The following is a 23,463-nucleotide window of genomic DNA, read 5'->3' as shown; positions in this document are numbered from 1 at the left end:
CCTCATCAAAAAGATATTAAACTTATTTTGACAATTGAGTTTATAAACAACACAAACATCTTATATAACAATGTCTATGGCTGCGTTGCCATAGGTAACGAAGAAACGTAAACAAAAACACGAAATTATTTTGTATCTGTTGTAATCCAATTTCTAACGCCAAAAACTACTTTCTAACTATATGTTTGTTTTATTTAAACAATGTGGCAATATATCTACTAATATTTTACCGTATTTGCTCTTTTCTAGATTAAAAAAGGGTGACATGGCGCGTAGAAACACTAAACATGGTTGGACAGACACTCAAGTTTTCACATACCCTTTGCCGCCAAATAAAACTCAACTTTTCACCAAGTACAGGTACGTGGAGAGACCACACACTGCAGCAGTTACATATCTTGAAAAAATGCTGACAAAAACATCACTGACGACGCAGAAAGTTACCCACCAAGACATTGAAAGTAAATATAATAATTTGTTCTCCCCCTCCTGTATCATACTAATAAATTGGCTGTCAAACAGTTTATCATGTTTTGTTTTCACAACCAATCGTCTCATACTTTTATTACGAAATAATTCTAAAATAAGTTTAAAATCACAGAAAAAATAATGCACCACTGAATGAATGAATGTAACTTAGTTATTCTCGTCTGGGCAAAAAAAGACATTCATTATAACACAGGTGTTCTGTTTCATACACCTCGCGCCAACTTACAAATTACCAACACTGCAACTATTATTAAAACCAGACATTTTTTACCACATTTGTTTGCAGACTTTGGAAACAATGTTTACAAGAATAAAGTTAAAATGTATGAACAAGAAAAACATGAAGCTGTTGAAAGAGCAGTAGAAGAAACTAAACGTGAAGCAAAACTACAAGCTGAAAAGGTAGGTATGCCTCTTTTATTTCACTTGTGACCCCATTAATTAGTGAATGTCTGCAATATTCGCTATGTCATAGGACATAGTGGATACACCAGTGCTAATAAAGTGTGTTTATATATTCTCTATATAAATAAGGTGCCACAGCAAGACAGGGATTTAGACCCTTTAAGATTTAGACCAGAGTTGGCCATTTACCTTGTTCTAATGATGCAAAAAGTCTACTTTAATTTAGACACACTATTGTCATATAATCTGTAACTTAGGTTTTTCTAAATCTTTAAATTCTTAGGTATTAGCAGCAGCGTTAGACAAAGCAAACGTTGAAAAAGAAACCGCGCTTGAAAAGCAAAAAAATTATTACGAGGAAATAAAGAAAAGGATCATATTTGGACGAGACTGTCTTGAAAAAGAAAGAACCAAACAGCTTGTGGTAAAGATGAAAAAGGAAAAAGAATTGGCGTTAAAGGAACAATGGGAAAAAGCTGAAAGGTGATTAAATAGAAAATTGGATGTTATCCTCATATGCTTTTTGGTCGTAATTTAAGTTTCCTAGTTGTTTATTAAGATATGTTTTTTAAGGAACACTAATATATTGTTCAATGTAATGAAAAACACTTTATGATTTGTCAGCGTTATTATCTCATAACATGCATATCTATTTGTTGTATATCTAAACTAGTAACATTCATTTCCTCCAAAGATAAACAAAGAAAGAGTATTTAACTTATCTTTTCCCATGTTAGAATAAAAAAGTGGTGATCACTTTTATATTTCTCATTTCTTCCAAGGATAAAGAAAGAAACAGTAGTGGAAGCTCTAAAGGAGCAGAAACGAGTCCTGAGAGCAGAATCTGCTCTTGAGCGAGAAACTGCCATCGCGAGAGCTTTGTCGGTTGCTCGAGGAAAGTTCGATCAAAAGATTGAAGAAGAGGTTGAAAAAGTTCGAGAGGAATGTTGGTTGGTTGGGAAGGAGCAACTGAATCGAAGCAAAATTATTCACAAACATGAAATTGAAAGATTGCATGAAAGGTGGGTTTGGATTGAGATCTTTTGGAAATTAAGTTTTTTGTAACCAGACATTTACTATTTAATTTGGTTGGGTCGCCTACAGCTGTGTAAAATGCAGTTTCGAAAATTGAGTTACCAAAGCCTCGCTATAAATTTTACCTAATATATTATTGTGCTGCAAAAAGTCTGGGAAGTCCGTATGTCACTAAAATAAATCTGTGTGAAAAGAATGTTGTTCAACAGGATTGAATTTAATTTACACATTATATTTAAACAACAAAAAGGTTGAGAAGTACCTATGTCAGCAAATTTACAAATAAAGCCAAGTAAATCCAACAATATTCCACAGGATTGCAGTTTTAACCCAAGAATCGAAGAAAGTTGAAAAGAAGCGTGACCTTGCACAGAGGGATTTCATCAACATTGAAAGTGATTATTCACATTTCCTTGACTTCACCACACCAGTGAGTTGCCACTCAGATTATCTTATCACCCCACGCAAGTTAAAACATGGGATGGCAGAAAGCAGGCAGGAACAACAAACGCAAACAAACTTAATCGCATTGGACCAAAAGACACAGTCAGTGCAAACCAATGTTCAAATCTTGGCAAGAAGATAATGAAGGAAGCATTTGCCTTCATATGCTAAATATACACAATGTGTATTTATATGCAAACCTGGGATGTCTGGCTGCAGAAGTTATGTGCCAGCATATCTATATAAAAGAGCTTTGGCTTTTAAAATTAGCCAGAAATGTGGTTTTAAAAACTCTATCTATACACAACAGTTTTTCTAGAAACAACAAGTTTACCAAAAAAGCAAACGAAACCATACATAATAATTTTTCAAAATAAGTATGCTGCTGTTTTGATTCAATAAATTGTCACCTATCTATCCTCTTGATACGCAAATCTGGAAGTTATAATGCAGGTGTTTTATTGTAACTCCTTGTGCCTGCTTACAAATAACTATAAATATTATCCTGTGCATGATTGTTTCCTTTGATTTATTTCCAAAACTTGATTTTGTGAGTAAATACTAAAAACAACTCTAGTATTTTGATTTGGGTTAAAGCAATTATCCATTTCATATCATATTTACCAATTAGAACCAATAGTTTAACAATATAGTCCACATCTTCGCAATTTTTTACTTCACATACCCCATACAATTTTTTGTCGCCTGTTACGTTCCATGGCACATAGAAACATATTTGTCCTCATAGAATCACTATATAAACATCAGAAAACCACCGGGACCTTAGCGCTTACGATCGGAAGTAATTCCATTGTTTTAAGTTTCCAGTTTGCGATATCTTTAGAAACAGATTGCCAGAGTTGTCCGTGTCTTGGTTCAGCGTTGACGCATCTCTTTAAAACTTCGTTCTGTTTTTCCTGTTGAACAAAATAATGTTAGTTAAATTAATTAAGGATTTCCTGGTCAGTTTTAAAACAAACAACAGCCCATATATATGACAGTATGACACAATTGTCTTCATTCAGTTTTAAACTGACACATATAAAAATAAAGACAATTGTGGCATGTTTCCATATCGTCTTTTTAACAATTAACAACTGTCTTTTAAAGTTGCGAGGATTCCGTTATATAATTATTCTTTGTTACTACAAAGTTGAACAATAAAAAATTTACCATCACAGCCTACTATATGTTTGTGTATTAAAAACATTCCACTTTAATAAAAACACACACAAACAAACATACAAAACAACGACTTACTTCATTCCCATGTGCGAGTTCAAACCGATAGAAGAAAGCCCAAGCGTCTCCAAAGTCTTGGTCAATTTTAACCGTCCTTAAAAACCATTCGCGGGCTTTTGTCAGTTTGCGCTCGCTCCAGAATAATCTGTGGACATTTAAACTGGTTTACAAATGAGTGGGGTTTCTCACCATGGGGTTTCTCTAATGAGATTGGTCAGGGTGTTGGGGTAATGGGCCAAATGAGGTCTAAATCTTAGTTCCTTGACAAGAACCTTACCTATTTAGAATATAGGAAACTACATAGAAATGTTTTTAAATTTGGGTCAATATTATTAGAAATTAGAACAAAACAGGTTACAAGCCAAATTTACGCATTAAAACTGTTGAGTCTGGTTTCACATTTCTGACATAGAAATCCCATACCAACCTTGCAACAGCGAGCAAAACATGCGAGTCGTGTTCGCATTTCTTTAACGCATCAACGCTCTTCGTTTTACGCTGTGGTCGCGCCTCAATGAATATTGCTTCGGACCATAGAAGTCCCGACGATGGACATTCTTGCAACGCGCGTGCCATCAAACTACTTGCGATGTTCTTTATGTCCGACTTCCATTCTAACCTTATAGATGCTAACCTGTGTTTTGAACATGGTGAAAAATCCATGAATTAACAATAAAAATTAGTACATAGTAAAAAGGAACGAATGAAATCAAGGTCGTATCATATATACATATGCACTGTAATGTTTGTATTGAAACTGACCAGAAAATCTGTGTTTAATGCACTTAGAATATTAAACAGTCACTACAGTATTCAGGCTGGACAACTGTTAAAAAACCTAAGTTTACTTTAAACAAATGGGGTAAAATTAATTTCTTAAAACCCAACCCACAAACTACATACCAGAGTTCTGGGCAGTTTGGGTTCTTAAGTCGAGCTTTCTCAAGCACTGCTCTTGCCTTTGTTAACGTTCCCTTCTTTTGTTCAAGCTTGCTCAATAGAATCCATAATGGAATGGCACGTGGACATTTTCCCAAACCCTGTTTAATGTATTGTGTGTTGAATATATATTAAAAGAGATACATTTACATATAATAGTAAATAGGTATATAGAGAAATGAATATTTTAGTTGTCCAGCATCTTGGCTCGGTGGTTTGGTGTTTGGATCGAAAAACTCACCAACATAGAGACACTGTTAAACAATAATTCAAATTTTCTATAATTGACACCCTAAACCCTTTATTTTTTTCTTTTCTATAATTATCAACCTTATACCTAAATTTCAGGACCAATATACCCTTGTAGGATCACACCTATTTAAAATATACATCTGTAATCAAACATTGAACAACTCACCGCAGTATAAGCTTCCCTCGCCGATTGAATTTCACCAACTTGTTCGAAAATCTGACCTTTCATCATCCATAGTTTAGCAAAGTCGGGATATTTATTCGTGGCTTCATCAAGTAATGATCGGGCATCATCAAGTAGGTTCAAACACCATTCAAGTTTGATTGACTGCAATGTAAGAGGTAGATGGAGATAAGTTGATTGGGTTTAAAAAAGTGATTTTAAAATTTGCAGACTATACAAATATTAAAAAAGATTGTTGAATTTTGGAATAAGTGTATAAGGGTTTTTTAATGAACTATTTAATTTAGTTTACAAAAAAGTAAAGGGATATTTTAGAGTAAAATTAAATAAAAGTTGGACTTTGGGTAAAGTGATAAATCGGTTGAATATTACAGTTTATTGCAACCTGTCAAGTTTTTATTGCATAGCTTGTAAGTTTTTATCGACGTAGTTTGTACATTATGACATCATATATAATGAGGCAACCCATTACGACATCACGTACCTTCATCATAACACGTGCAGTACAAGCATTAGCACGAGCTTTCGCAAGAAGTTTCCTCGCTCGATCGTGTTCATTATTCTCCGATTCCAACTTAACAGCAGCAAGCCAGATGTCTTCAGAGTTCGGGTTGGCTTGGAAAGCAAGGGCAAGAATGGATCTGTGGGGTATAAGGAACATTAATAAGTGGTAAAATCTGGCATAAATTCTAGTTTGGATAAATTCTAGGTAAAATCTGGCATAAATTCTAGGTAAAACCTGGCATAAATTCTAGCTTGGATAAATTCTAGGTAAAATCTGGCATAAATTCTAGGTAAAATCTGGCATAAATTCTAGCTTGGATAAATTCTAGGTAAAATCTGGCATAGATTCTAGCTTGGATAAATTCTAGGTAAAATCTGGCATAAATTCTAGCTTGGATAAATTCTAGGTAAAATCTGGCATAAATTCTAGTTTGGATAAATTCTAAATTCTAGTTTGGATAAATTCTAAATTCTAGTTTGGATAAATTCTAGGTAAAATCTGGCATAAATTCTAGGTAAAATCTGGCATAAATTCTAGCTTGGATAAATTCTAGGTAAAATCTGGCATAAATTCTAGGTAAAATCTGGCATAAATTCTAGGTAAAATCTGGCATAAATTCTAGGTAAAATCTGGCATAAATTCTAGCTTGGATAAATTCTAGGTAAAATCTGGCATAAATTCTAGGTAAAATCTGGCATAAATTCTAGCTTGGATAAATTCTAGTTAAAATCTGGCATAAATTCTAGCTTGGATAAATTCTAGGTAAAATCTGGCATAAATTCTAGCTTGGATAAATTCTAGGTAAAATCTGGCATAAATTCTAGTTTGGATAAATTCTAGGTAATCTGGCATAAATTCTAGACGGATATTTATAATGGGTAAAAGCAAGAATATATCTGGTAATAATGGATGTTAGTGACTATGACTAGTCTCGTTATCTTTTAGTTGCTTTACTTTTTTCATTTTTTTCCTTTTGCATGGGTTATTTGCGTTTGGTGTGGTCAATTTATGGCAAAAAGCCTAGGACTTCTGCTGTGCCACACTACGGGACCTCGCCCACATAAAACAGAGAGTGGTGAAATCTGGCATTTTTGGTCGTGGATATTAGTGACTAGTCTTGTTATCTTTTAGTTGCTTTATTTTTTAGTCTTAATAAATTTAGCTTTCGCGTGCAACAGTATAGCAATAGTATGCGGGCTAGGCTCCAAATTTTTAGAGTGTAAAGGGACCTCTATAATATATATGTTGCTGCCAGGAGTACAATACTTGTATTTTTTTCTTCCAGCAAAAATTTTGCTAACTAACATTCGAAGACCTATTCAGGTCATCTTTATCAAGGTGGGAGGGAGACTTCTATTGTTTACATTCAACACACTACAGACTTGCAACATACCTGGCAGCTGAGATATCATTAGCCATCCATTTAGACTTGGCTCCCATCAACCAGAGGACTTCAGCTTTAGGACAATGAGCCACAGCTTTCTGTAGCAAAGTTTCAAGCGAGTCACGAGTGCCGTGGTTCTTCTCTAAGTATGCAGCTCGTAGCCAGATGCTCTTTTTGCTGCGTAGATAAATTGAGATAATGGTAAACACATGTCACCTGTGTGCAAGTATGTACACTGTTTATTGGGAAATGTTTATTTGGGTGGGGTATATTTGGTTGTGGGTAATTATTCTGGATTGTCAAGGTAGAAGTTGCTACCCAGTTACCTACACCTCATAGCTCATACAATAGACAGTTAGAAACACATTGTGTATTCATACACCTCATGCTTGCTGTCGAAATATAACATAGGTGTCTTCTTATACACCAGACACACGTGGTGTATTCATACACCTCATGCTTACTGCCAAGTTATAACATAGGTGTCTTCTTATACACCAGACACAGATGGTGTATTCATACAACTCATGCTCACTGTTGAGTTATAAAATGGATTTCTTTCTATACACCAGACACACATGGTGTATCCAACTATCCATACACCTTATGCTTGCTGTCGAAATATAACACAGGTGTCTTCTTATACACCAGACACACATGGTGTATTCATACACCTCATGCTCACAGTTAAGTTATAACATGGGTGTCTTCTTATACACATATTAAACTATAGATACCAACCAAACAATAACCACCACATAACCAACCTTGGAAGTAAGTTAAGAGCATGAGCATACATAGCACGCGCACACTCATATGCACCATGTGAGATTGAACTTTCAGCATCATTCATCCATGTATGTTTCCTATCTTCCTCCTCCACTCCTATACCTGTGTGGGGGAGGGGATGATATGGGTTAGTGGTTATGGGTAGTAGCCAGCAGTGGGGCACTCATGAGTAAATATTTGCTCCAATAGGCTAACAAACATACTCCTATGCCTGTGTGGGGGTTAGTTTTGTATTGGGTTAAATATGTGCTTACAAATTTGTGATGTTTTATTTTAAATTTGTGGGGGATTGGTGGTAACTCAGGGGTTAATGGTTATGGGTAGCAGCAAAAGAACACTGTTGGGTAAAGATACCATAAGAACTTTTAAATCTGAAAATACTAAAACGCAGTTGCATTGATAGTCTTTATAGAAACCATAGGTGTAACTTATGTTAAATTTTTTGCAAACCTTGGGTGGTAACATACACTTACCAATTACATTCCTCACTATACTTTGACAAGTCACGATACTTCCCGACTTTTCTGTGTCTTCTGCATCTTTTATCCACTGTTCTCTGTGAAAATAAAATCATGAAAAAAAAACAAAAAAATAAATAATATGTTTAGTTTTATTCTGTTACTTCTGCGACCAGGCATAAAGTAAATAATCATTTAACGGCTTATCTGGTATGAAATAACGCAGTGTATTTCTAAGGTTTTGTCTGCTATCCAGCAAGACTTTATCGGGGAATGTGGCAAATCAAAGATCAGAAATACACTACTTTCCTTATACCAGATGAGTTGTTGAAACAATGTTTGTTTCTTTTGACAAGTATTGAATTAATGGATCAAGCGTTCAAACTTGTATTTTCATTTTCACATGTTTTCATTACTAACCGTGGGGTAAACTGCTATTATCCCGGGTCTCCTGTCATGCCTCACCATATAACCGAACACGTGTGACAAATAGCATATAAAGAGATAGTGCATGAATTATACAAAAATTAAAAGCGTCCACATTCCCACCTGTTAATATCCACCATATTAGCTTTGAGTGAAGTTATTGATCTTTCAATAATTTTGTTCACCATCTTATGGTTGTCGTGCGCCTCCTCTAGTTTGGCTGCTGTTATCCAAATGTGTCGGTCGGTGGGAATGTGTTCACGTGCTTTGTTTAATACCTGGGTTCATATGGTGGTTAATTAGATTATGTTGTTTATATGCGTCCATATACACAGTAAGGTCATATGGTTGGGTTAATAGGGTTTAAATTGTTAAACTGTTAGGTGTAATATACTCAGTGAGGTCTAGATGGTAGTATCCTGGGGGTTGGGGTAATAGACCTACACCCCAGTTCTCTAAAAGTAAAATTTAAAAAAGGCATCAAATCTCAAATCTTACATATTGGCAAACCTTAAATTGAAAAAAATACCAAATAAAACCCACAATATTTATTTCATACAAATCCTACCTTTCTAGCATTCTGATATGATTCAAGCTTAGCAAGAGCCAACCACAATTCAGTACTATGTGGACAACATTCAACTGCCCTCGATAACATTATACGAGCGTCATCTGTATCTTCCAACTCCACGGCTACTTTCCATAAACGAACCGAGTTTGGAACATTTTCAAGCGCTGTGGGTGGAAATATTTTAACTGTAAGGTTTTATAATGCTGTGTTTGGGTTGTAGGTAAACACCTTAGGTTCACATAAAATACGCACAGTGTGGGTAAAGAATAGCCTCTGGACTAAATCTCAGATTCCTGGCATGCCCTACAGTAGAATCTCTTCCGTATAGAATAGATGGACCAGATCAAAAAATCTATTTTCTATTGATTTACTGAATGCAGGAATAACAGACTAACTGACACCTCTTTGTCAGGTCAACGTGAAACCAATTTTCCCACAGCTCCTTAGAATGCTTGCAGTTATAAAATAAGTGTTCAAATTTACCCCCAACCTCAGACAGGTCCTAGACATGCCCACTGTAGCACCTCCCCCATATATAATAGCAACCACACCAACCCACCTTTTCTATAAACTCTCTTCTTAGCTTTATCATCAGTTTCGAGCGATGCAGCTCGTATCCATATCTTCACTGATAACGGCAACTGCACGATGGCGCTAGCACACACAGCTTTTGAAACATCACTGGGTTGTAGCCTCGCTGCTTCCAACCAAACGTCTTCACTCTAAATATATTGTTTCTACTTTTAATAACGCATATACAATATAATGGGACCTAGAAGTTTACGTGTCATTCTGGTGAAATTAAAATGTGAAAACATTAGAAGTTATTGGGATATTATAGTAATTAAATGCGTATCTTAGTATCTTGTCCTGTAAATAGTAAAAATAAATTACAAGACTTCTCATATTACTCATTCATGATTTAAATAACAGATATCGGACCAATTAACTCAATGCTCCTTACTCTTCAATACATACATCTCCTATAACACAGCTCATACCAATTTGTACACATACACCCCACATTAGCTCACCTTAGGACACATCTCCGTCCCTTTCATGATAATATTCCTCGCAACTTGTAACTTCCCTGTTACTTCCTCCAGTCTAGCCGAAGCAATCCACGCAGGGGGGTGCTTAGGGTTGGTTTCACGAACCGATTTCAACAATAACCTCGCCTTCTTAATATCGGCAACATCCCCACCATATTGGGGTAACATGGAGTGAAGATCCGTGAGGTAACCCTTGGGGTCAACTACTGTTTGGCCGCTTACTGAGTCAGATACCTGAGGGGTGGGTGTGGGGTTAGGTACTTTATACCGGAAGTCTAAATGGCTATTGCCAATACTTAAACACAAGCATCCATTACAGCTTTTCTTAGAACTTTCGACCGATGTTTCGTGGTCTCACCGAGTCAGATACCTGAACGGTGGCTTAGGTATTTAAAATAATGAATAAATGGAACTTATTAATTTAATATAGTAGCGCGGCAGGATAACAACCGTCGTTATAACACGATTGTTCTGTCCCATACACCTCGTGTCCGCTAGAGTTACCAAGCATGTAACTTTGTGGGTGATCACAATGGTAGCAGCATCAAACCTTGAATCTGTAAAGTGGTTAGCAACAAGACAGTTTGCTAACCACTTTGCATAGGAATATAAAGGTAAACTATTACAGTAAATTAATATCTAGTAAATTATAGGGAGTAAATTACTATCAATAATTTGTAACCTACCTGGCTCAACCTCATGTCCATAAGTGTGTTTCTAGCTTGGCCAATCTTTCTCATGTCAAGTTCACCAGCAGGAGTTGACCAACCTGGGGTAGCTGTGCCAGGGAAGGGAGTGTTTAAGCCAGATGGAAATGGAGTGTTGATGCCACCGTATTGCTGTTGTCTGTTATTTATGTAAAGTTAATCGAGGAGGTTCCCTATGTTTGACAAATATTAATTATGTCGGCCCTGACAAGTTCCAAAATGTAATGCCTACGCAGACAACTAACATTAAACAAATAAAGCATTTTTTTTAAAACCTGGGGTATCAACGGCCAAACGAAGAGCCTTAGCTCCAGTAACATATATCTACCTTGCATCCAGTGTATTGACTGTAGCACTTTGTGCCAAACCTCTAGTGAACAATGAATCAGGCACGGGGGTTATCTTCTCTAGTTGGGGGTTACGTTGTCGCTTGTTTCGTGCATCACCGACCGCAGGTATGTTTGACCAATCATCTTCGGATATCTATGAAAGATTTATATTATTTCTATAAGTACGAAGAAAAAACATATATGTATATACTAAAGAATTGTAACATTAAAATAAAGAAGCTATATTATTAGCATTAATTTATAGTAAAGTTGCAACATTTAATAGTAAATTTGTAAGTATATAGCCTATATAGTAAATTTACTAAATGAGTATTGTAAATAAGTAAGTAACACTTAAACCCCACTACTTACCACACTCAACTTCCTCTTTAAATCGGAAAACATTTGTTGAATCTTCGGTCTCTCTTCCCTGAACCTCTCCAGCTCCTCCCTCTCCCTCCTCTCCCGATATTGCTTCCTCCGTTCATCCATCTTCCGATCCACGCTCTCATAAACAGCATCCGCTTCCTCGTCATCTTTCTCGTAAGGTCCGGAGGAAAAAAGGTTCCCAGCGTAACCCGTGAACTAACGAGAAATAAAGAGTTTACCATATTTCATCAGAAATTATAGTCCTAGGATATGTATAGCTGTTCCTATTTGAGAATCTAGAATTTTTAGAGGAGAAAGGGTTCCCAGCGTGGCCGGTCAACTAATGAAGATTCTGATGTTGTTGCTACCAGTTATGACATTATGTATAAGAAAATACATGTACATTTTATGGGAATTTATAGCCCTATAAGCATCTAGTTCATCAACATAAATCCCTTGGTTGCTTAATTACACTTAAGTTTACATTTTTATAACAACAACAACATAAACCATTCGAAACTTTATAAATCAAGTTCAGTTTGCAATTATTTAAAGGTTTAAACAAACTAAAGAGCAATAGATAGTAGAAAATAAAAAAATATATGAATATTTAATATTCACTTTTACACAGTTTAAAATAAATTTCTGTCAGAGTTAGATCCTATGGTGTGGCATTCTATGTGAGATTTAGGCCATAGACGGCCCATTTCAAATAAATAAATCCAAGGTATTTTTATACCTCATCATAATTAGCATCATTCAAGTCCTCTTCTTCATCTTCTGTCTTCCTGGAAGCTTTAAGTTGATCTCCAACCGTCCTTAATCCAGGTGGAGCGTGTCTATCATCTGTTGGATCACTTACGTCACGAGCGGGACCGATATCTGATCGTGTAGTAAAGCCTGTAGCTCTGAAAATAGGATGTAATCAGATGTGCTATCTTATTATGATGTGGTAGCTTATTATGGAAATAAGATTTAACCATCAGATGTTACATAAAACAAAACTTCTCTTTTTAAAATTTTAAATATATAATTATAAAAAATCTTCTTGTTTCTTGAAGATAAGAAACACAAACATCATATAGCAACTTTTCTGCTCAAAAAGGAAGGTAAATGTAAAAAAAAACAACATGATTTTTGTAAGTATCAGAATTTTTGCAACACCTTTTATGTGGAAAACATAAAACAAGCAATAAAACCTACCCTCTCCCTAACCCAGGCACATATCCTGGTGGAGCTGCTTGTCCCAACCAAGGTTTCTTTTTCTTTTGTTGTTGGATAACTCCAGTAATATCAGACATTCCTAATGTTGTGTATTTGCATCAAGAAAATTGAACTCAATTTGTCGGTCTTTCTGCTCAATGTTTACCTGTGTATAGACGATTTTTTGTTAAATTTACAAGAACTTACGATTTAATATAACAACATACACCATTTATGGTTAAATTTATATATAATATCATGGTTCATTGCGTGTTTACTTAAGAACATTAAAAAAAACTCAAAGAAAACGAAAACATTTCGTCTGAAAATGCTGCAGCATAGACATCTTATATATTTGGGGGAGTTACTAGGCATGTAATTTGTGAATCAATACGACCTTTTAACGATAGTTTTACGTCAACTGTTTATTTCGTTGATATTTTATAATGATTGATTGTAGAAACATAGACAAATACTTAGTTTTAATTACTAAAATATTTAGATAAATTAATTTAGAATTTACGTTGGGGAAAATCCCGAACAGTAATACCCCTACCATACGCAAGACCCTTTATATTTCTATTAATTGGGAACAGCAGTCAGGCGATGTTTATCATATCAATAATGCAGCTTATAAACATTATTTTTCTTTAATTATGGTTATATACTTTACAGATGTAGCAGAAGATCGGTTACAATTTTTCACACTCCTCATCAAAAGAAATTCTAACTTCACTGCTATCTTAGGTAAACTGTACTCATACATGTAGAAATGCTACCACTTTTTGAACAGAACTACAGCTTTTTAGCATAATCTGGAGGCATTAAACAAAACTTCGCAGGCGCACACAGTGTAAGCTGGGCATTGACAAACATTGCTTAAATCAAAATCTCTTGCAGTGCCCTGCTGTAAGATCTTACTAATATAGAATAAAACCCAATAAATATAAACATAGAAAACCAGTTTCCATCTTCTATTATTTACTTTTAACTGCACGCTAACAAAATATTACAATGAGATAAAATAAACCACACGATTTTAGTTTCCAATTCCATTGCTGAGGTAGTGAATGCTAAAGGCTGAGTATACAGAGTTCAAGTCCCACCTTTGGTAGTTATAAGGCACTTGAAATTGGACCTAGTTATCCTCTATAACCTTGTACATATAATACGTAAAAATGTTATAACATTTCATTCAAAATGAAGGAGAAGTCAAAAAGAGAGACATCAGTAACAAAGAAAAAAGGCAAAATGTAGTGAATAGTAACTGTGTTAGTTTTATGCTGCATCAAACAGTAGTAGCAGCTGTATTAATATAAACAAAACAGTAATACTATGTAAACAGTAGTTCTGTAGGTTTCCTAACAAGAAAATATCCTTAAATTAAAAAAACAAGATTTTTACCAAATTAAGAAACAGAATGAATGTGGTAGCTTAGATTAAGGTTAATTATTTTAGATAAAAAATGTTTTAAGTACTTTAGCACATTTTGTTTCTATAGAAATCCTATGCAAAATACTGCATCAAAAATAATTAGGGAAATTAATTAAAAAATGTACCCAAAAGAATTGTTTTATGCATTTTTATCCCACTACATATTTTATAGAAAAGATTTGCAAAAGTTTTTCATATTTTAAAACCATTACACAACTTCTAAGCTTTGTGTGGTAATGAGGGTTTGAGGTTTATGCAATAAACGTTTCGAATGTTTGGCTTTAAATATATTTATACACTTAATTTAAATATAATTATGTATTCAAATTTAAATATATTTTTATATTCAAATTCAAACATATTTCTAAATTCAAAAATTTTCATTTTAGTTTCATTTAAAACAATCACATTGTTGGAAAAACGTCATTTTGTCGCATATGTGGGGACAAATGAACAGGAGGTGACAGTAGAGGGTGCGTTGCCATGCCACCTGTGTTACCATGGTAGCGTGATACAAGGACATCCAGTCTGTCACGTGATGATGATATGATAGGGATCGCTCGTGAACAATCAGAATCATGGAGGTTAGTACTGTTCACCTGAGAAGAAGTAAAAAGATATTGATAATGTGTGTTAAAACCAAACATCCCTGACCCTGAGAATTGAGACTTTGTAGGACATAACACGTTTAAAAAATAAGGTCTCTAGATGGTATCATCCTACTTGGGATATAGGTTTATTGTAATGAGACAAATCAGACAATAAATTTACACTACAGGTACTATGTGTGCTTCTCTGAAGAGTAAAGACCTCACCCTTATAGAACAGAACCTCTATTATTGAGCGTCAATAAACTGCCTCAGTGGGGTCTAGATGGTAACACCCTGGGTGTTGGGGTAATAGACCTACATCCCAGGTCTCAGGTGTGCCACACTGAAGACCTCACCCTTATAGAATACAATCTCCATTATTGAGTGTCTATAAACTGCCTCAGTGGGGTCTAGATGGTAGCACCCTGGGTGTTGGGGGTAATAGACCTACATCCCAAGTCTCAGGTGTGCCACACTGAAGACCTCACCCTTATAGAATACAATCTCCATTATTGAGTGTCTATAAACTGCCTCAGTGGGGTCTAGATGGTAGCACCCTGGGTGTTGGGGTAATAGACCTACATCACAAGTCTCGGGTGTGTCATACTAAAAACTTTCCCCTTTCAGATTAAAACCTAATCAAACTGACCTGTAAAAGTCGATCATAAGGAAGCACGCCACATCTGTGCGCTGGCCCACCAGGACGCACGGTATGCACGAACACGCCGGGTTCAATTTGACCGTCGGAAAGAGAAAAACCAAAATCTTCATTCATGTTTTCTTTAAATAAAGTCAACTGCAACAAAATATACATTTGTTAAATTATGTAATAGGGAGCTAAACCCGCAAAAAGAAAGTGATCGCCTAATTGGCAATGTAGAATAAGGGGGTAAAAACCTTGACAAATATTCTATAAAGCCACTATACTTTAAATTTTTATTTTATTTTTTAATTCCTTTATAATAAACATTTTTTACACCTTATTAAAATATATTTTAGTATATACATCATATATCCATCATATATATTTTAATAGACATCATATATTTCACTCACACGGTGGAACTGGAGAGGCACGCTTGGTGACACTGTGTTCTTCGCACTCGCTTGTCGTCGATGGTTGAACACTTGGTGGCGACCACGAGGCTCACTTCCGATTGTTAGTTTCGACTGTAATAATAATAATGAATTTAACTTATTTATCCTCGCGTGGCCGGAAAACGACAGTCCTTATATGTTTCATACACCTCAAGCCCACTTACCATTTACCACATAATTTTTCAGATATTATTGTTTTTAATGCATGGGTTACAATTTAAAAACCCATAAAAAAACAGAACCACTTGGTTGGAGCAATATCCACTAAGTATCTTGCCCAAAAACACATATGCTATATTCCCCCTCTTACCTCAAGATCATGCAGGTAACCAGTGGATTGACCAACTGACTTCAAATCTTCCAAAGCTCGCTGCCAATCAGCTACTGGAGCTGTGGATGGTGGGTGTCTGTGTGTGGAGGGATGAATGGTTAAGCAAAGGAACTGTTAGTGAGATTTAAATTAAAAAGTATTGATTAAGCTCACATAATTAAACTGATCATTTTTACATGACATTGCCTGTGTAAGATGGATGAATGGTTAAGTAATGTAACTTCTATATACATACTGTTGTTGCCAGGCATATTATACCAATACTATTTTACAAAACAAGCCTTTAATGACGGGATAGCATTTAAATAGACTTGGTTGGGTTATTTACATGACGTGTAGTTCAACATAGAAAATGAACAAAGTGTCTGAAATCTAGATAGCGTCACATAAGAATTGAGATTAGACATGCTTAAAGTAATTAATAAAACAGAAATATTGAATATTATGCTACCTTCTCTCTGGTGATCTATTGGTTCTTGATCTGATGTGAGCTCTTGTTCCCCAAGTATCTGAGTAAGTACGGGGGGCACCGGGTTCAAACCTGGGCGAAGGCAGTTATTATTGATTTCATTTTTAATAAGTTATCTACTTTGGGTGAGGTTTGAACTTACACCCCTAAGTTCACTACATAGAGCATCAGCAAAGTCTTGTATTTCATACAGGCTTATTTAGTGGAAAGGTATCTCTCATATGGTGAATAGTATATTTTCTGCTTTCAAAATCAAATCTGCATACTAAATACATAAAACCTGACACACTAAGTCTAAATGTTGAAATAAACAACAAAAACTAACGAAAAAAGTTTGTCTATACAACTCTACAACCATAGTTAGAACTAAAACCACTTTGCTCTCATGTTACATCATATGTGGGCTAAACTACATACCAAACCTAACACCCTAAGCCCAAATACCAAATTACCCAGTGAAAAAAGTTTGTCTATATATACCTTCTATACCCAAGCCCAGCCCAAATGTCAAAATAAACACAAAAACGAAAAGTTAACCATGGTGGCCCTCAACCATAGGTGGATTTAAACTTACTTGGATCTCATCTTATCAAAGTGCCGTAGGTTTGAATCCATTTTCTTTTGCTCCCTGCTCCTCGTGGAGCTGTGTCCGGATGTTGGAGTGGAAGTTGGAAGATGATCATGAAGGTTGGGGGAGAGGTTGCTCTGTTGGTGGCTTCCTGGAGGATAAAGAAGATAACAATGATGATAGAACAAATAGGAATAACTAAAATATACCATTTGAATAGCGAGAATAATGACGCTATTTAGCTGAAATATATTCATCTTTTAAAGTATACAATTGGTTGGACTCGATTTTTGTTACGTTCGAACATGATTTTTGATTTTTGTTACGATTTTTGTCTTTTAAAGTATACAATTGGTTGGACTCGATTTTTGTTACGTTCGAACATGATTTTTGATTTTTGTTACGATTTTTGTCACAGTTGTTACAGACTTTTTACAGTTGGACTTGATTTTTGTTACGTTTTCAACCTGATTTTTGTTCTGTTTTCAAACAAAATGTAACCACCCCCACCTGTGCTACTCCTCGTTCTATAAGCATCGCTTCCATCACCCCACGAATCAACCGCACTATCCACACTTGCTGCCCCTGCTGGACCTGGTCGCACCCCACGACCCTTCAACAAGGGTTCCGGGGGCTCCGAGGGGGTTTTAGGGGTTGAGGTACGATCTGTAGGAGTGTGGTCAGGTAGGGGTCCCATGGGTGGGGGTAAAATGTCATCTTCGGGGTCGCTTAGTTCTGTTATTGGTTCATTCTGTGATGTAATAATCATAATTATATAGTTAAAAAAATTGTTAGTGATTGTGGGCGTACATTTAATGGGATATTTTAATATCTAATTAACAATTGGAATAACAAAAGTGCGTACATTAAAAAATAAATCAGAAGATTGGTATTAACAGCATAAATAGAAATTCTTATCGAGGAGTTTAAAAGTTTCTCAAAATTCTGTATGGGTGAGGTCGTTGTCAAGAACCTGAGATTTAGGCCAGATGTAGCCCATAACCGCAACTCTTCTGACACATCTTAAACAATCAAATTAACATAATCTTACCATAGAGGGGTTTCTGTTGATGGTGCTTGTAGCAAACGAAGGCTTGCGAGGTTTTTCACTGATTTGACGTTTTATTTTTAGCACAACGCTTTCGCCAGCGTTTTGTAACAAGTCAATGGCATCGCTTAGGGGTTTGGCACGAAGAGAAACGTTGTTTATCGATAAGATTTTATCGCCTTCATGAATTGCACCAGTTCTGTTATGAAAATGAAGTTAAATAACCCTAAATTTAAGGTCCATGCTAAGCACCATTTGAATTTATAACTTTTTACCTAACTCCCAGCTTTAAAAAAAAAACTCGAAAAAAATAAATAATAATTTCTATTGTCCCCTACTCACCTGTCAGCGAGGCCCCCTGGTGTCAGCCCCGAAATAATAATCGGATCAAATGTTTCCTCGGTTCCCGATATCGTGATACCAAGCGGACCCCCGTGTCTCTTTAACTCCACAGTGTACGAGATGGAACTACTGTCGCCATCCTCTGTGATGTAATAAACGTAGTTATTTGGCGATAAAACTATAGAAAATTCTAAGTTTATAATTTATATCAATTTTATTAACTGATCACGACCCATCAAAAAAAAATTCAAAACTAAGTGTATAAAATATAATGGGTGCCACAGGTTTTAATGTCCCTCGTTGCCCTAGCATGTGATGGTAAATAAGTTACATTTATCCATTCATTGAACACCCATTTATCTCCGGTATTGTCATAATGTAATATTGTGGCGGCCCATGTGTGCGCTGTTATCATATAATAATAAATATCATATAACATTGTAATGTCATATATTATTATAATTATGATTCCATATCACATTGTATTATAATTCTTATCCACGAACCCCAGTATCCCAGCAAATTACATTCAACCTCACACCCCCCCCCACCTGAATTATCTTCATCCTTCCTTATCTTGAGTCTCACAACATCCTCTGCACTTGCGAGGAGCGCGTGAGCATCTTCCGATGAGACCCCGTCCAACCTCACCCCATCTATCGCAAGTAACCGATCCCCCGCCTCTAACGTCCCTGTTCGATGAGCTACCGATCCTCGCCGAACTTCTAGAATCATGAGTGAGTCTTGCCCGTCACTGGAAGCTGTGATGTCATAATGGGGATTGTTTTATAACAATTATAAACTTTTGTTTAAATTAGATTATCAAAAACCAAAATATTGACAAATTTAAACAAAAAAACAAAAAATTATTATTTTTTTCAACAGTTTTTGGTTTACATTTAAAAAACTATTCCTTTTACTAAACTTTCCAATAATTTTTAGCTCTTCAATTGAAATGTTAGATTTATATTTTTAATCTCTCTCCACTTACCCCCCACCACAATACCAAGGTCCACCCCCCTTCTCTTGGGTAACTTTGCATGGAAGGTTCCACTGCTTGGAACAACTGACTCTGCTACGTCAAACTCAACCTCTATCACCACCTAGAGGATAAATTTAAATAAAAATAAAACTCATTTTACGTTATATGCATTTATAATGTTTAAAAACAGAAAACGTTGTATTTAGATTGAAAGAAATTTATAGGAGTACAGTTACGATATTGAGCATTAAACTCGATTACCACAACTTACTATATGACTGGTAATTTAATTAGTAGGCAAAAACTATTTAAAAAAAAGCTGTTCTTTAGCTATTATTTTTTCTTTTCGGTTGAAAGAGTAAAAAAAAAGGTTTTTGTTGACTTTTGAATAAAATTTCATATATAAATATTCACTATATCTAAGACATAGTGGACGCATGCTGCAGCAGCAATAATTTAAGTTGTTCTTTCCAATTAAAGTTCTTTTGTCTATCGCTATTATTTTTCAGTTTAAAAAGTAAAAAAGAAGTTTATAAAAACTCCATATAAAAATATTCACTATATCTCACCATCCCAGATAAATAAGCATCGGATAACATCTGCGTAACTTCATCCAAAGTACAATCCTCACACTGATAACCATTCACCGTCAGCAATCGATCTCCACTTTGTAATACACCCGATCTGTGGCAAAATTTAGCATTGAATATTTTCTTATATTTAGGACAGAAATACTGTTTAGTAGTAATATAGGGGTAAAAAGGGTAACTTCGGCCCAAATTCCAGATGGTATGCACTACTAAAGACCTCTATTATAGAATGTCCGTAATTGAGTGTCTATAAACTGTTTCATAAAAACGCATCTTACAAACTGTTTCATAATAACGCATCTACAGCTTGTAAAATTAGCCTTAGTGGGGTCTGGATGCTATTAGTCTTTAAGTAATTGATGTCTCTGAGAACTTTAAGCCAGGATACCTACAATTCACTATTTTAAACAACATTACTTTATTTAAACAGTATTTAAATTCGAATTTTTGATCTCACCTATCAGCTGGACGATCAGGTTCAATGAAATTGATGAACGGAGGAGAAGTGAGGAGCTCAGTGGAGAAGATGCCTCCCTGGAGCTGGATGCCGAAGTTTGGGAGTGCTGATGATGTCATAGGGTCTGTGATGTCATCAGAGGTGAGAAGTTGAACCTCGGTGACCTCCGTGTGGACAACTTGGTTGTTGCTGAGGAAGTCTGTGGATGCCAGGGACACTAGGGGAGGTAGAGTGTTAGTATCCACCACATGAGGGGAGTAGAGGGTTAAGCGTGAGTTTCAAATCTAGTAAACCCATTTTTGGTATTTTTGCAAAAAAAAAGCAAAATGACAGTAATTTTACACACTTAATGATGAAGTAATGAAAGAGAATTGGTTAAAAGTACGATCTTAATAAAGTAAAGTATCTTTGCAAAATAGGCCAATGATTGCACATTAATTAACCATAATTAGGTGCTGTAAGAAAGCAGCAAATGATGAAGTAAGCATGGACCGTGCAAGAAATTATTAGGATGCAGAAAACCCCAAAAAGTTTGGTTAAATTCAGAAACAGTTTTAATTACATTAAACACCACAATAAAAAGACAGTTAGGTTCTGTTATTAAAAAGAAATTAGTTAGAAAATTATTCCGTAATCCCCATGTTTAAGTTTAAGTAGTTTCTTCATTTTTCATGCACTAATTATCAGCAACTCGTGGCAGACTGATGAATATTAACCCATAACGTGGCACATATAACAAGTTACAAAATTATCCGCTAATAGCTTTTGTGGTTGCAAAATTATCAGCCAATGGTATTGCAACTACAAAATTATCAGCCAATGGCATCGCGACTACAAAATTATCAGCCAATAGCGTGTAAGTTGCAAATTTATCAGCCAATAGCGTGTCAGTTGCAAATTTATCAGCCAATGGCATCGCGACTACAAAATTATCAGCCAATAGCGTGTAAGTTGCAAATTTATCAGCCAATAGCGTGTCAGTTGCAAATTTATCAGCCAATGGCATCGCGACTACAAAATTATCAGCCAATAGCGTGTAAGTTGCAAATTTATCAGCCAATAGCGTGCCATCTTACTCCTCATTTCACTTTTAAGTGTTCCATATACGTTGAGTAGTCGTTCTTGCGCGGGTGAAATCTCGGGATAAACTGAGATAAAAGGGGGCTACGGGGTTAATAAGGGAAATACCCATGCATGAAAACTAACAAAACTGAACAAAAAATTAATATTCAATTAAAAGAACAAATAAATAGAAATGTTATATAAAGTAGGGGGTTAGTAGCTAGTAAAGTGCAACTATTTTTCTTTTTTATATAGGTGAGGACTTCGTCAAGAAACTGCAATTCATGACAGATTTGGCCCATTACCCCAACAACATAATACCCAGGCTAAATATTTTGTTCCTGCGAGCAGTATGCGATTGATGGATTTTAAATTAAGTATATAAAACAAGTAAAACTGATTTGTATGTTTAATATTAATTTAGTAATATGTTAATTAATACCGAATATACGGGTAAAACTATACCTAGAGGAAATAAAACATTGTTTTATTAAGTTTTTAATAAATCAGAGTAAAAAAAAGAAATTGTCATTGTATAAGATACAGGTGTAACAACAATGGTTGGTGTATCGTGTAACAATGGTTGATTGTGTGAGGTGTGAAATGCATAGTGATGTCACAATAGGGTAGGGTGTTAAGTTTCATTGGGTTCCAATCTTTGACATGGCTGTGTTTAATGAATTCTCTTTTTTTATTGGAAACATGTAATGTTCGTATTGACACTGTTTAGAAAATCCGTGTTTGTTCGCCTCGGTTTTGCTGAGTTTTTTGTAAGTTTACTTGAGATAATAAAAAGTGCCTAACATGGAGATTGGGCAGAGTTTTAATGAATTCATATTTTAATTTAGAAACATTTAGCGATTGCATTGAAAGTGACTTTCTGGGTTTTATGTGCCTAAGTTTTGCTTAGATTTGCAAAGTTAAAGATCAATGTTTTATTCGGGTTTGAGCTTTTGCTTTTATTCAGGTTTTGAGTTTACGTTAAGATAAAATTAAGGAGTGGCATATCTCTTCGAAATAAAGTAGAACGAATTAATTAAAACAAGACAGAGTAGCAGCAAAACAACATTCTTAAAAACAAAATGCGCGAGTGGCTTGTCAGTGATGCATGGTGTGTTTCTCATGTTACAAGCATATGCAAAGTGTAATGATGCATGGCGTTTAATGTTTTGGCAACACTTAAGTAAAAGGGAAGGTCTACCAATTACAAATAAGGAAGTTAAACCATGCAGATAGTGTAGGGGGGTAATGGGCAAACCCTTGCCGAAATCTCAGGTCTACTGGGACGCGGGACCTATATACATAGTAGTACGGAGTACTTTCAATAGTTGATTTTAACTTTTTTTTAAGCAAATTAGTTTTAATTTTAGACCAAATGAAATATTTTAGCGCAGTAGCTTGTTAAGAATAAGACTTAAAAGATTAAATAAAGAAAAAAGTTTATTATGATAGGTAGAAGTTATGAAATAAATTTGAATTTTCAAAAGAAAAAAAAGATCTTCATATTTCTGATGAAAAAAAGCTAACTTTTTTATTTAAGGTTTTATTGCCAGAAGATACCTTTTTTTTTGGCTTACAATATGACTTGTAGCAACAGCACAACATATTTATTGCCCGTAAATTTTGCATAAAATTCATTCTATGTTGTTTTGCAAGCATTACTAAAACTGATTAAAATGTACTATGATGAAACAATGGCTTCTGTTGGT

The 23,463-nt window shown here is 35.3% G+C and overlaps 3 protein-coding genes across 4 annotated transcripts in view; 1 reads left to right on the top strand and 2 right to left on the bottom strand.

Moving 5' to 3' along the window:
* The first annotated feature begins 108 nt into the window (after nucleotides 1–108).
* LOC100187073 (golgin subfamily A member 6-like protein 1) lies at nucleotides 109–2,949 on the top strand. The gene is made up of 5 exons (XM_002128774.5): nucleotides 109–461; nucleotides 776–891; nucleotides 1,178–1,377; nucleotides 1,677–1,916; nucleotides 2,245–2,949. Exons 1-5 carry the CDS (start codon nucleotides 182–184, stop codon nucleotides 2,513–2,515), a joined length of 1,107 nt encoding a protein of 368 aa, XP_002128810.1. The 5' UTR covers nucleotides 109–181; the 3' UTR covers nucleotides 2,516–2,949.
* LOC100176856 (pre-mRNA-processing factor 6) lies at nucleotides 2,880–15,798 on the bottom strand. The gene is made up of 19 exons (XM_002128736.4): nucleotides 15,787–15,798; nucleotides 12,784–12,949; nucleotides 12,320–12,488; nucleotides 11,584–11,796; nucleotides 11,211–11,365; nucleotides 10,862–11,021; nucleotides 10,158–10,409; nucleotides 9,683–9,845; nucleotides 9,121–9,287; nucleotides 8,676–8,830; nucleotides 8,142–8,224; nucleotides 7,647–7,770; nucleotides 6,889–7,056; nucleotides 5,475–5,631; nucleotides 4,973–5,134; nucleotides 4,519–4,655; nucleotides 4,043–4,249; nucleotides 3,634–3,760; nucleotides 2,880–3,290 (listed from the first exon to the last, which is right to left on the bottom strand). The coding sequence occupies exons 2-19, from the start codon at nucleotides 12,879–12,881 to the stop codon at nucleotides 3,138–3,140; spliced, it is 2,850 nt and encodes a 949-aa protein (XP_002128772.2). The 5' UTR covers nucleotides 12,882–12,949; nucleotides 15,787–15,798; the 3' UTR covers nucleotides 2,880–3,137.
* The window catches only part of LOC100183182 (glutamate receptor-interacting protein 2), a 17,749-nt gene continuing 8,027 nt past the window's right edge, over nucleotides 13,742–23,463 (bottom strand). Inside the window, exons 4-17 of one of the 2 annotated variants that reach the window (XM_018812542.2) lie at nucleotides 21,769–21,840; nucleotides 20,693–20,909; nucleotides 20,215–20,329; nucleotides 19,655–19,766; nucleotides 19,215–19,424; nucleotides 18,664–18,805; nucleotides 18,325–18,520; nucleotides 17,784–18,024; nucleotides 17,280–17,424; nucleotides 16,688–16,777; nucleotides 16,216–16,312; nucleotides 15,864–15,977; nucleotides 15,457–15,603; nucleotides 13,742–14,816 (exon numbers count right to left, since the gene is read on the bottom strand). In XM_018812542.2, coding sequence (XP_018668087.2) covers nucleotides 14,622–14,816; nucleotides 15,457–15,603; nucleotides 15,864–15,977; nucleotides 16,216–16,312; nucleotides 16,688–16,777; nucleotides 17,280–17,424; nucleotides 17,784–18,024; nucleotides 18,325–18,520; nucleotides 18,664–18,805; nucleotides 19,215–19,424; nucleotides 19,655–19,766; nucleotides 20,215–20,329; nucleotides 20,693–20,909; nucleotides 21,769–21,840 — 2,093 coding nt within the window. In that variant the 3' untranslated portion in view covers nucleotides 13,742–14,621. The remainder of the gene's footprint in view (nucleotides 14,817–15,456; nucleotides 15,604–15,863; nucleotides 15,978–16,215; nucleotides 16,313–16,687; nucleotides 16,778–17,279; nucleotides 17,425–17,783; nucleotides 18,025–18,324; nucleotides 18,521–18,663; nucleotides 18,806–19,214; nucleotides 19,425–19,654; nucleotides 19,767–20,214; nucleotides 20,330–20,692; nucleotides 20,910–21,768; nucleotides 21,841–23,463) is intronic. The other variant, XM_009860728.2, reaches the window with a different exon arrangement.

The sequence above is a fragment of the Ciona intestinalis genome, chromosome 7, assembly GCF_000224145.3.
Source record: "Ciona intestinalis chromosome 7, KH, whole genome shotgun sequence".
Lineage (NCBI taxonomy): Eukaryota > Metazoa > Chordata > Ascidiacea > Phlebobranchia > Cionidae > Ciona > Ciona intestinalis.
This window is presented reverse-complemented; position numbering and strand designations above follow the sequence as displayed.

Excerpts from the sequence above, each read along its gene's own strand:
- LOC100187073 (XM_002128774.5), top strand. The coding sequence starts at position 182 with ATGTTTGTTTTATTTAAACAATGTGGCAATATATCTACTAATATTTTA. Across the intron at positions 462-775 it reads TACCCACCAAGACATTGAAA|ACTTTGGAAACAATGTTTAC; the intron begins GTAAATATAATA and ends ATTTGTTTGCAG. Across the intron at positions 892-1,177 it reads CAAAACTACAAGCTGAAAAG|GTATTAGCAGCAGCGTTAGA; the intron begins GTAGGTATGCCT and ends TTAAATTCTTAG.
- LOC100176856 (XM_002128736.4), bottom strand. The coding sequence starts at position 12,881 with ATGTCTGATATTACTGGAGTTATCCAACAACAAAAGAAAAAGAAACCT. Across the intron at positions 8,225-8,675 it reads AATATGGTGGATATTAACAG|AGAACAGTGGATAAAAGATG; the intron begins GTGGGAATGTGG and ends TTATTTTCACAG. Across the intron at positions 4,250-4,518 it reads CCAAACTGCCCAGAACTCTG|GTTAGCATCTATAAGGTTAG; the intron begins GTATGTAGTTTG and ends TTCAAAACACAG.